We start from the raw sequence: 13173 nt of genomic DNA, 5'->3' as shown, positions 1-13173 counted from the left end.
CTGACGTTTTAGTGTCTTGTTTGGTAGCGTGACTGCTTGGTGTTCAGCTCTGTAGCTAAATCCTGCCTTGGTAGAGGGGACATCTCAAAGCCAAGAAAGCGTTCCAGATCACTAGATATCACACGAAGCAGTGTGAGCCATTGGTAGTAGATTCAAACATAGCTAATTGCTTTTGGTGTTTGCAACCAAATGTCTAATTGAGCAATGCATTTCATTTGTTCAACAGGAGGCTTGGACTGTGTCATCAGTGGCACAGTTGTTTGTCCCCTTTCTCTCAGTTCCTTCTTTCTGTTTTCTATGCTGTACTGGATTAAAATACAATTTCCAAATGCTTTTGACCTTTAGATAGACTATACTTTTTCTCCCCTTAAATTGAAAAGCGGTGGAGAGCATTTCTGCCTGTAGCCCAAAACTGGGCTATAAGCATTTGCAGAACCAGGGCTGCAGTCATTGTTTCCTTCACAGACATTTTCTCATTAGCGATGTTTTGATGTAATGAATCACAAGGCTACCTAGCTAGCAGGACATCTTTTCAGTAATTTGCGTGCAACAAGAAAAAAAATTGGCTGTGATTCAGATACAGATCATTGCTTCACTTTCCCCATTCTGAAGTGTGTATTTTTATCCATCTCTGACCATTTTCATTCCCTGTCAAAAACCATCTTTTATGCTTTTCTTGATGGCTCTATGTTAATCTAATGTTCAGTAATCTGAAAAGCTTGTACTATATCATCAAAACAACATTAATGTCTTTGTACCATAAAAGCCATGGGTTAGAATCAATTTTATGTCACAGCTATCATCCTGATATAGTTGTAAAGCTCTGATCTAAACTAGATTGTCATGATTTCTGGGACATCTTCTCTTAAAAGCCTATCTACTAAAAGCGACAAGTTTAATACAGGTAATTATTTACCAGAATTGAAGCTACGTGTTGTTAATCACCTAGATTAGTATTAGGATACCTACTTCTGGGGGAAGCCAGCTGGCAGTCCTTCTAAAGGAACTGGGAAGCCTGTTCAATTGCATGCAGTGTCTGCTAAAGACTGCTTGCTTGGCTGAGATTTTCCTTAAAGCCCTGCTCTACATCAACACCAGCTCCAGTCCCTTTGTACAGCTGGACCTTGCTTATCTGGCGCAGTTAAAAGGTTACTGTCCTGCATATATGAGAAAATTTTGGATGAGAGGTAGTTCTGGATCATGTCCACTTCTTACATAATAGTATTTGATATAATGGGAATAGCAAAGGGACATCTAAGCCTTGATGAAAGGCTGTTTAGAAGAAACAAAGATCATCTCCCACCTCCTATTCTTTGCCTCATTCTGCCTCTTCATCCCATGCTAATTTGAGTAAGTCACCTGAGCTTCCCTCTCAGCCTTCTGCTAGCACCCTAACGCATTGTCTCTGATTCCAGGTCCTGCTTGTTCCAAGGCACTGGTGGCACTACGTGGAATCCATCGACCCCATCACCATCAGCATAAACTCATGGATTGAACTGGTATTTTCCTTTTCATATCATGGTGCTGCAGCATTTCCATGTATGCATGCATTATAAAAAGTAGGAAAGCAGGTATAATCCTGTCCCAGATCTGATGACCCCATGAGCCAACTTCAGTGATTTCAGTGTGCAGTTACATTTACATAGCTTCTTTTATCCTTGAGGATAGCAGAAAACTTTGCAGACTTGCACATTCTACTAGCATCATTTGTCAGTCACCACTAAAATGCAGCTATGCTTTGCCACTGGCACATTTGATTCAAGTTTACTTTCTAGAGAAAGCAGGAGGGAGAAAAGAAAAGCATCTCTAACAAAAACCATGACAAGGATATGACCTAGAGAGAGGCGTGATGCCACTCAGAACTCAAGCTGTATTATACACTCAGTATATATATACTCAGCTGTATTGAGCAGAATCTTTTGCAAGGATTAAGGTTGAAGAATTTTGTCCCTTGCCCATGTGGTTCAGCCCTATCAGGTTTGCTGTATTCAGCAGCTGGTGAGGGAAGAGCCCTTGTGGTTACAGTTTTTCCTGAAGAACCTTCCAAGGCTCCAGATCTAAAGCACCAGTTCAGTCATATGGAAGTTCACCTCAATCAGGCAAACAATTAGACACAAGCTAAACTTCTCATGTCTGATTTCTCAGGGACTAACCAACATTGTGCTGAGTATGGAATGACAAACAGCAGCTTCATCTCAAGCACATGCTTACATGCAAAGCTAAATTAGAATTTAAATCAGATTAATGTGATAGAAAGGGGGTGGCAGAGGATGTTTGAATTTTCATTTCTCTGTGATAGTTATGATTTGCCTGGAGTTGGATTTTTCTCATGTATTTAATTAATTTTCTTTCCCCCAGGCTCTGATTTTTCTTGCTCTCCCAGTATATATGGGATGGTTCTAGGGATATCATCTCAATGCTACAGAAGGTTTTCTGATTCAAATTACTTCTTCATTAATCCTAGCTTAATATTAAAAAGGCCCTTTGAATTGGCATTTGAAAGCTGCCTCACTAAATTGCTTATTGCATTTTTTTTGCACCTTTATTAGACTGGAAATCTGCAGGGGGATGAACACATGCGTTCAGCTGCCGTTCAAACTACACAATACATTTCTCATACTGACATCAGACCAAGCAGAGGCAAACCTGGGTATTTTCCTCATAGAGAAGTTTTCCATATGAGACTGCATATGAAGGAAGGACAGCAGGCCCATAGTCTGTACTGGCCTTGTACACAGTCCTGAGTCTAATGCCAGAGAAAGCACCAGCAATATTAGAGAACAACCATTTAAATCTGCCTTAAATTTGAGCAGCCTTTGAAGTAATTTCACCACATGTTCCTGAAGACCCCCCACACTTCCACCCTAAGTTGTACCTCACAAATTTCAACCCCTACTGGAGGAGGAGGTCAGAACTGGATCAGTTCTGCTGGGTAAATAGGTCTCAGGAGGCTGGGTTGTATATAACCTGTTTGGGTTTCTCATAGGCTATGAAAAAAAAAAAGTAGAGCTAAGCTCCATGGCCTTTCTGGTCATAAAAGTCTTGGTGAAGTGACAGATCTTGTTGGTAACAGCAAGAGCAGACAGTTGTGTATAGATAGCATGATCTGCAGAGGAGTGTTTGCTGGATTTTGTTAATGAATGACCCCTACCCCAGCCCCCCAAAAAAGATATGAAAAGCAACCATAAACAAATATAACCATTGCAACTCAGGTGAGAGTTCCTTACAGGTATTATCCCTACAGATGATGGTGGCAGCACACCTATAAAAATTCTGACATGGATGCCGAGAAACAATATTGAGAGGATTTCCATTACCAAATCAAGCAGTTCTTGCTTGCAGCTGTTACCAGCTGCTTTCATATTGACAGATGTGAATCATGCCAACATTTATAGTCCTAGAGAAACCATTAATTATATTGGCAAGCCTTTAAAGTAGAAGTTTAATTTGTTTTCAGCTGGATGTGAGCTGCTCAAAGCACTTCATGCTTCTTAACATATTCTCATGCAATCAGTACAACCCTGTTATCCATCAGACCAGGATGAATCCCAAGAGTGCAACACCCTAAATAATAATTTCCACGCTTAAATAAACTCAGTTGTTTTGGGGACTTGTTATATAAGGCCATTAGTAGGCAAAGCATCCACAGCTACGCTTTCCCCTGCTTCTATCCCAAATTCTGCTTGGGGATCCAGATGAATTACTGCCTTCACCACTCTACTACCAAGATGCATGGCTTGCTTGACATGTTCCCCGAAGCCACAATTAGGCAATGTAGTGTTGTGTGTTGACTAGGTTACATCTTTCTTCCAAAACCGGTATGTCTAAGTGTCTCAACAAAACCAAATTTATGCATCCACTCCTAGGCATCTGTCACTGAAATAACTAAACTACCCATCTTGTTCAGAGAACCTTATTTTCTCCTTTCACGTACAAGAAATCCAGTTAAGTGGGAAAGAAAACTTAAATAGATCCTATAAAGTTTATTTCTACTATCCCAGACTAACTGGTACCCAGTTACCCAAGGGGATGATGGAGGAAGTGAAGGCCTAAAACCAAGAGCTAGTTACTAACTTCGTTGTTAGTTTGGCAGGAGATCTTTCATATGAAATGCATTTTTCCTTTCTGCTTATGTTTGAAACTGCAGTAGTATGTTAACTTCTGTTACTATCACATGATAAAATGTTTCCTGAATTTTAAGCCTCACTTTTGCTAATCTCTAGACCTTACGTAGTTGCTGCCTTGCTGTAACATCCTTCGTTTAAATACTTAAATAGACATAATATGTAGATCTATAAAATTTTCTATGTACTTTCATGGTCCTTCTACTCCTAAGGAGTCTTATAAATACACATATTAATTAAATGCTAACATTGCTATGTAATTTCAAGCACCAGATTCAATTAAAAGAACACTAATAAGGAAAAAGATTATATAAACACTAGAATCTTTTTCTGCAAATCCTTATCTGCATGAGTAGTCACACCAAAGCCTGTGCTGTTACTCATGTAAGCTCTCTATGCATGAGTAGGAGCTTCAGAAGTCCAAAACCTTCTACCTACTTTACGTAGATGAGTATGGTTTTCCAGCTAAGGCATCCGTTTAGTTCTTGCCAAGATCTTCCAACTTCCTATAGCAATTTAAGTGCTAACCCATCTCCAAACACTTCATTCCCTTGAGGCAGGATGCAGATCATGAAGCTCGTGTAGAAGAAGCAATAACTCGAACACTGGTATGTGCCATAAAATCAGCAGAAAGCCCCAGTGATGAAGATATCTGGCTAAATCCCACAGAGGTAAGCACTCTTGCTTCATTATAGCAGTGATAGTAGAGAATTACTGACATTTTGCTTAATCTTATCTTTCTGCTACCTGAAAGAAAATTTTTAAGTTCCTTTCCCTTAAGTAGGGAAAATAATCCATGGAACATAATCATGCAACACTGAACTGAAACATTCCTCCTTTTAACAGAGTACATTTTGGGTGTTTTCTTAGGTTGAGGCAACATCCCATGAAATCAATCTCCAGTACCTGAATAAAGCAGTGGCTGCATATTTCAAGTGTCAAAAGGCAAACGTATCAGAGCAGACACGTCCCAGCAGCACTGAAGCAGAGCGAGTGACGAGTCCCTCACACAAGAGGAGGAAAAAGCAAGTTGGCTGGGAACCAGGGGGCTGCAAATTACTAACCCATGAATTTGGCTCTTCAACATTAAAAGCAGAAAAGTTCCAGAAAATACCTTTTGGGCCTCACCTCATTCAAGTTCTACCGCAGCCTCAAGAAACAAGCTCAACGGGTGCAGTCAAAAGTGACTATAGAGATCTTCTCCATGAAAATGAAGGAGGACATATTGGAAAATTACACTGCACCAGGAAGCAATTGGCAATGAGTAATGACTGCGAAACGCCTGCAAATCAAATGGATTCAGATGGCAGTCCAAATGCCTCCCAAACAGCCCTTTCTACCAATGATTTGCTAGACTGTTTGGTTAATCCACATGTCATCAGCTTAGTGGCTCAGCTGCTGCTGGAGAGAGCAGGAGTTTAATGCTCAAGTGCTTTATCATATTTGAAATAAAGAAGTCAAATAACAGCCTTGTTCTAGCTGTTTAAGGTTGGTAATAATTGAATGTTTTACTTTTGTTTCAAGTACTTTTTAAAATGTAGACAAACACAGCTAATGGTTAAGTGGCAAAATGAAGTGGAGCTAAAATAATAATTGATTAATGAGGAATAGGAAGAAAAAGGTATGTCAGAGTTCCTCAATGTTACAAACAGAACGTACAGTTATAATTCCACCTTGTTGTGTGGATGGGTGGTTTAACACATTGTACAGCTCTGAGCATCAGTGAATCTGTTGATCTGTGCAAGTCCATAAATCAGATGAGTGGCTCAAACTGGAAGCTAAAGAACAGTCCCAGGTCCCCAGGGGGACAAACAGAGGGGTGGAGGGAGGCAATTTAATTGCTGTGGGGCAGCCATGCAGAAACATGCAGCCTGCTTATTTCAGGAGGTAGAAACACAGGCTTTGAGAAGTGACTGAGTTACTAGGAGGAAGCCATATCAAGCTCTGTCCTTGACCCAGATATGCACAATTTCCGACTGTCCATCCCTTTCCTCTTGACTGGGCTCAGACCCCAATGACACCTGTGTGTCATCATCAGTAACAAAGAGCCTGCTGGCAAGATGCAGTCCTAAGCTCCACCTAAAAAAAAAAAAAATCCGTGCTCTGACACAGACAGGAAAATGCAAATACAGTTTCAATGGGATTGCACCACCACAATACTACCAGAATTTAAGGAACAGTCCTGTTCATATAGTTCATGTTTTTGTGTTGGCACTGCTGTGCCAAAAAGGATTAAAAATGAGTTAGGAAACGTCTTAGTCACATCTGCTGCCTTCAGTGATTCACCAGGCTCCTAGGGAGCAGATCTGTAGAATAAGGCAGCACCATTTAGATACGTTGGCATATCTCAAAAGAGCTGTGCTTTAATGACAGCCCACTTTCATCCTATTGTTACACTTGTCTTTTTTCTCAGGCTGACCACAGGGGCAGGGCCCAGCCAGAGATCACTGCTGCTGGGATCATTTGCACTGGGGCGAGGGGGCTGCAAACGGTTCATTTTAATTCACTGAGCAAAAATAGTCTTGCAATAAAAAAAGCTTTTATGTCTGGAATGGATATAGGTGAGGGAGAAAGAGCAGTAAAGTTCGAAGAGGAGGAGGACAGCAGCACCACCTTCCATTCCCCAAATGTACGCCTCCTTAGCTTTCCTCTTCCCCCTACAGCAGAGATCATTTTAACAGCACCCTCCACGATAGCTACACCGAACATTTTCTCCCTCTGCATTCAGAATGACTGCCCTTGTAGCAGCTGAATGGTTTAAGGTCTTTGCAGGACCTGCCCCCGTAGGCAGAGGCTCCATTACCTACTTTGGAGGATCTGTCTCAGAGACACTGTTACCACAAGGCTGGATTGCATGTGTTCAGGGGCACATCACTCAGCGCTCTAAACAAATACCCTGCGTGTCTGGGGAGAGTTGCATTTTATGCCTGTCCAGGTGCAGCCTGTGATTTAGGGGCCAGGCTGTGGCCAGAAACCATTAGCAAAGGGGACAAGGAGGAGAGAGCGAGGCTGTTTACGATGCTAGGTGAAAGCACCAGAAGGACTTTATGTCTCAGAGGCATAATATAAAATCACAGTCATACACTCAGCACACGGGTAGAGAGAGAAATGACCACAAATTTAGAAAGTCACGTATGGCAAACGGCCCACAGACCAATAAGAGAAATTTATAGCTCTGACCTGATTTGCAGGATACCGAATGCCATGATTTCTGACTCTGTTTCTAAATTCATGGCCACTCTGTGGAGAAGCTTGGACAAGTTTCTACATATTCATGGCGTTAAAAATAAATGATTTCTGACCTCTTCAGTGACAGCCTGGCTCAAACAAAGAGTAGGAAACTCAGCCATCAAGCCCTCCAGTCAAGACAGCTGCAAGCAAACTGCTTTTCTCTGCAATCACTAAGGAAACTTTCTTCCCCCCACAGAATGTATTCCCTGCTCACTCTCAGCCATGGGCATGGCAGCAGTTGAGCAAGTGGTGACCTACAGGCAGCACCAGGATGGTTCCAGCAGTGACATGCTCTTCATCCCTGCCACAGCTGGGTGATGGTAAGAGATTGTCACCGTGTGGCCAAACGTGGAAGTCAAAGCTGTGGGGCCACTCCAAGCATCATGCTGGGCCAGCATGCTGATCTCCACACACATCCAGTCTGTCCCATTTGCCCAGTGGAAACCCTGGGCTTCCCTGCCCCAAAAGCAGCTACAGAAGGGTTCACAGGCAGGCCCCATTCATCTCTCCAGGGCTGCTGCACATCACTACTCACTGGCCCTCTGCACAGCACTCACCTAGGGATTTGCCCATTGCTTGTCTGCAAAGAAAAAGTACATTTCCAAATCAAAGAGTCCTACCTCTAAAGACAACAGAATCAGGGAAAACCCTAAATAGCCTCCTCAGTTCCAGTCTTTCACAGAAAGTCTCCCTATTACATTTCAGTGGGCAGCATGCTGTATTCCACTGCACTGCTTCCCCCCCACATTTGCATCTCTCAGGATTCTGCTCCAGCACCAGTCTCTCAATGCCAGCGAGCAACTCAGCTGCAGAGCAGTGTCATGAGATACAGCATGAGCCATAAATCAAAGTTTTAACTAAGAACAAGTTTGGCACATCGAGGAGGCAGAGTGAATCTTCCTGCGGTACTAATTGCCTTTTAAAAATAAAAGCAGTGCTACAAATCAGTGTTTGCCCACTAGTAAGGTCCTTGCTGTATTTCTCAGCCACAGGCATGGGCAGGTGTGTGCAGGCAGCCTTCCTTGGGTGGAGTTTCCTGACACTTCTGGTGTTAATAAGCTGTGGCTGATGCAGAATAGCCATTGCTAAAGGATTTTACCACCAGATTCAGTTCAAGGGGGCGGAAAAGTTGCTTAGTGTTACTGACTGCACTGCACTTTGCTGTTCTCTGGACAAAGAGGTCTGACCCCACAGCAAGGCCTGAAAAGCCACTGCACAGCTTTGTCAGGAGGCCTCAGGGTGCAGGACAAAATTGTTGCATGGCTTGGTGCTTTGGAGGCAGATTTTGCCATGTCTATACTGCAAGAAGAGCCACACATCTTGGAGGTGTGCTCCACTAGGAACCAGCGCAGAAACCCAGGGTCTGACTTCCCCAGGACCCACGCTAAGGAACTGGGCAAGCCTTGCAGCTGGCAGAAGTGTACCCGGTAAGCCAGAAACACTGCTTTGCAGCAGCCAGATCTCCCATGCATTACAGCTGTCCTGGTCCTTGCGGCACTGCTTACCTATTTGCAGAAGCAGCGTGGTGGAAAATGCATTGCTAGCCCCAGTTCAGTGTGCATATTATAGTTTCCCAGTGAAACTTCATGCTATGTTTGGAGGGCATAAACTTTGCCCCTTCCAAAGCTCTGGTAAGATTGTCCTAGCAGCGAGCTTCAATTCCCTGTGATGACCCATGAAAACCACTTCACAAAGGTCTGACGCTGACACTGCAAGCTCCAAGAACTTTTAAACCCAATTTCCCAGCAAAGGAGGTAGGCCTGTATCTTTGATGAAGGTCAGAAAGGTGGCTTGCAAAAGGGCTTTTCTCCTCTCTGTTGTGGTTCAACACACACAGCCATCCCTGTCCCACCACCCCCATGGGGAAACCCCTGAATTTGTGGCAGCCAGAGGGTTAAATTCACTCCTAAATTCCTCCCCCAACACTGCCATGCCCCCTCCTCCTGGACCATGCCTATTCAAAACACCTGGCAGCAAAATTCGCCCTTCCCATTAAGCCAATGCTGGCCTTGTTCTGTGCCCTGGCACAGCACATGAATCCACTCCAATTAGCAGCAGCCCTAACAAAGCAGGCTGGAAAACCACCATTAAAATGAAAAATGATGTTGTGTAAATAGAAGGCAGAACAAGCGGGACCATAATACAACTCATTGCCATCCCCAGACAAACAGCCTCATAACTTACGAGGAGCTCGATGCCTCGAGTGAGTTTTAGACCGTTTTCCCCGGGGAGGTAATGCATTGCCTCTGCCCCATTCCGCATTTGCTCAGAGCTTTAGATTTTTTATCCAAAGAGATTAGGATCATTGCCGTTGTTAAAAATGGGGCTTTCTGTTGTGTAACAGTCGTTCATCGAAATGTGGCTTAATTTCTTGTTTGCTGCTACACATTGACTGAAAGCTAAAGAATCGCAAGGATCCATGCTACGTGCTGTGCATGGATCATCCCCGGTTTAGCTACAACTGTCTTCTACTGACACCACCACAGCCCCATCGACCACCCAGCCCTGCTCCCTGGGGACCACCCAGCCCAGGCCAGCCTCCTCCCCAGCCACAGACAGAGCGGGACAAAAGGCTTCTGAATAGCCAACAAAATGAACTCCAAGCACATGAATAAACCTGGTTGCCACCAAATTGCACCCATGAGGAGAAACCTTAGGGGCAAATCAGAGCCAGAGAGCAGCAAGGCCAACTCTAGGATACAGCACATGCCATCAGAAGCCTTTCCAGCTCTGTAGCTACTTTCCAGTGTCTGCCACCTATGTTGTCATTTTTAATAGAGTTTTAAAAATGATTTTGAAGTTAGAAGAACCACCAGAGCACGGTATGACAGAAAACAGACTTGCCCTGGCTGGGACAGGAGAGAAAGGAAGAGATGACCAAGCAGGTCTTTCACATCTTTGCCTCTTTGGAGAGTTAATTAGCAGGGCATGGTAATGGTATTTGTGCATTTAGTGCATGCGCCGATTACAATAAATTCTGTCCTGCATAGTAAAGTCAAAAGCATCTCACATCCGCCAAAAAGCAATCAGGACCAATTAATGAAGATGTAATTTCCCCAGATGCTGCTATTAACATAATTCATAGTGTTCCTAGCAACGTGAATATAATTAACCCAGTTAACCACAGCTCTCGGCACTGCCACACCGAGCTGCCTGTGCCCGCAGGGACAGAGCTGGTCCTCATCCCACCTCCACAAGGAGAGGCTGGGGAGTCACTGACGTGGCCCAGGGCTGTTCTTACAGTAAAAGCAACACTACAGCCCTTATCCTACAGTTTGGGGGACTCAAATGCACCTCTCCAATGGGATGAGCAACCCCACTGCAGACCCAACGCAGGAAAGAGCATGCACAGGTCAAGGGCATGGCAAAAGTTGAGACAATTCTTTAATCCTAGGTGCCTGCTGGCTCCTTTTCTGCCAGTTTTCCTGTTTGATGCCCTGTGCAATGACACAGTAAATGCACTGCTCTGCTTTCACAGCCATCCAAAGCGCAACAACTTACTGTCGGGGAGCGGCAGGACAGGCTTGGAGCTGACAGGGTCCATTAACAGTCCCAGATACAGAAAGCCACAAAACACATCCCACATCCCACCAGGGAGATGGTCTGGGAGCAAAAGGAGATAGGACTGAAAACCTGCTGGCCCAAAGCCCATCCCAGAGGGGAGGCTCAAGGCCCACAGCACAGCCCAAACAGAGCTGGTGGCCTAGGGCCGAGTTTAAATGGTGTCCAGGGCCCATGTGGGTTGCAGGTGAGGTCAGACAAGACCATTAGGGCCTTCGTGAGCTCATCCTGCAGTCATCACAGCACCGTGGCAGCCATCAAGGCATTGTGAGGTGCAGCTGGTGCTTGCTGCGGCTGGGAGCCATGGCAGCCAAGCCTCCAGCACTGGTGGGACAGGCAGCACAGGTGGATTTCCTCCCTCTCCTGGTCCCAATTCGGCCCCACAGCTGCTCCTGGGGCAGCAAGCCAGGGTGGGGAGGAGAAGACCAAGGATCAGGTGTGTGGGCTGAGGCTCAGGCCTTCTCCTGGCCCTTTTACAGGGGAGGTGACGCTGGGCCTCCTGCAGCCCCCTGCCTGTTACTGTAGTGGTGAAATGAGATCACTGCTCACCTGCAGGAACAAGGGGTGTCCTGAGAAGACTTCTGGGTTGTGTGTCTGGGCTTTTTTTTTTTTTTTTTTTCCCCACCCTGCTCCATTTTTGATGAAATTTCACAACAACAGAACACTTGTGTAGTGTTTCTTAACAGCTCAAAAGAGTTGGAAGGGCTTTTCTGTCCTGAGGGAAGAGCCCCTCGTTTCTCTCCCTACCTTTTTTCTAGCAAGAGACGAAATAAGAAGGAGGACATTAAAAATTAATGAATGCTTTTTCTTCTTCTTTTTTTTTTTTTTTTTTTTTCCCCACAAGTGTGGAAAGTTTTCAAATGAATTTGATCAGTTCTTTTGATAGCTGTGGTCAGCGGGGAACTCATTCCCCTGGGAGCACTTTAATGCTTTTAGGATGCAGGGGGAACTTTGACCAAACCATGTTTCATAGCTGGAGACCACCAGCATTTTAAATAATTCATTGATTTTTTGCAATTTGATTTAACTCAAATCACCTGAAAATATTAGGCTCAAAAATGTGGATAAGTTGCTGGGTCAGAAAAGCAGGACATTTTGATGAAAGTACAGACCTCTCGGAGCCAGTCAGTAGTTTAACAATTACCCAATATAATAGCTTGGAAAAAGATGCTGTGGACAAAGGTGAGATCACTCATGTTAATTAAAGGATCCGAGCCACAATGCTCCTGCCTTAATAGTGGATTTAAGCTGAGGTATTGTAAAGCAATGGTAGAACGGATGCTGCTTTAATGCAATTAAGGAAGAAGCAGGGAATTAATGAGTGTTTCCAGGGAGGGCTGGGGAAGCTCTGCCAGCTCCCCACTGGCACCTGGGCTTGGGGCTTTGGTGGCCATGGGGGAAAGCGGATGCCAGGATGAGATGCTGCTGATGGGCCACCATGCCTCTGTATTTCTTCTAACACATCTCTTGTGAAAAATTAACACATCTTCCCCGTCCTTCCCCATGGTGTTTATCCCTCCATTCATTGCAGGTTTTGCTCAAGGGATGTGATTTGGTGCCCAAACCCAAAGATAGGGTCACAGGTCTGCATCCCTGAAAGGGGAGACCCCGAGGAGAGGACCAAGGTGCTGGTCCCCTCCATGCATGCTCTGCACAGTGCAGGTAATCACATGCACAGCACATGCCAAGGTGGCTTCTTGAACAGCTTTTTTTTTTTTTTTTCTTTTTTTTCTTTCACCAGAGCAAACCTTTTATTTTCCCAGCTACAGAAAATCGATGCCTCTTTTCAGTTAAAAGTCCTGGCTTGAAACTTTGGGTGCCTTAAATCATCTTTGTGTGACTGGAAGGAAGGCAAAGTCCTTCTCTGCTGCCAGCAGCCCTGGCACAGGGAGGCAGCTGCAGGCAGGGCGAGGGCTCAGTGCCCAGTGCTGACCCCACTGGGTGTCGTTCAAGCCTTGACCAAATTCAACGCAGAGAGATTTAAATCTTCCCTTGGGACTTCTCAGGAATATATTCTGCTGGGAGAAGAACTGACCACTTGCTTTTAACATTTTTTGGCAAGGCTTTACATGCCTGAAACATGGGAAGCACGGGCAGAGCCTCAGGAATAATTTTTAACAATCCTCTACCCCGGACTTTTCCCTCCCTCCCACTTTATTTAATTTCCCCCCCTTGAAATCAAGAGGGGTGCTGCTGAGCCTGAAGGCATGGCTCTTTCGTCTCAGCTCACAAGGAAGGAAAATAGCCTTGTTCCCAT

At 44.7% G+C, this 13173-nt stretch overlaps 1 protein-coding gene and 1 long non-coding RNA gene across 5 annotated transcripts in view; one reads left to right on the top strand and one right to left on the bottom strand.

The window, feature by feature from the left end:
* Nucleotides 1-12562, top strand: part of HSPBAP1 (HSPB1 associated protein 1) — a 42182-nt gene extending 29620 nt beyond the window's left edge. For 3 of the 4 annotated variants that reach the window (XR_011098105.1, XR_011098104.1, XR_011098106.1), the window contains exons 6-9: nt 1416-1499; nt 4685-4795; nt 4995-5612; nt 7552-12562. Coding sequence is in view for 1 of the 4 variants with exons in the window: in XM_068687499.1 (XP_068543600.1) it covers nt 1416-1499; nt 4685-4795; nt 4995-5546 (747 nt within the window). In the remaining 3 variants the exon portion in view is untranslated. Of the gene's footprint in view, nt 1-1415; nt 1500-4684; nt 4796-4994; nt 5629-7551 lie in introns of those variants that run through there. The other variant, XM_068687499.1, reaches the window with a different exon arrangement.
* On the bottom strand, nt 5614-10994 carry LOC137858976 (uncharacterized). The gene is made up of 2 exons (XR_011098107.1): nt 10857-10994; nt 5614-6203 (listed from the first exon to the last, which is right to left on the bottom strand). It is a non-coding gene; the product is annotated as an uncharacterized lncRNA (long non-coding RNA).
* Nucleotides 12563-13173: the final 611 nt, after the last annotated feature.

This window comes from Anas acuta, chromosome 6 (assembly GCF_963932015.1).
Source record: "Anas acuta chromosome 6, bAnaAcu1.1, whole genome shotgun sequence".
In the NCBI taxonomy this organism is placed as follows: Eukaryota; Metazoa; Chordata; class Aves; order Anseriformes; family Anatidae; genus Anas; species Anas acuta.
This window is presented reverse-complemented; position numbering and strand designations above follow the sequence as displayed.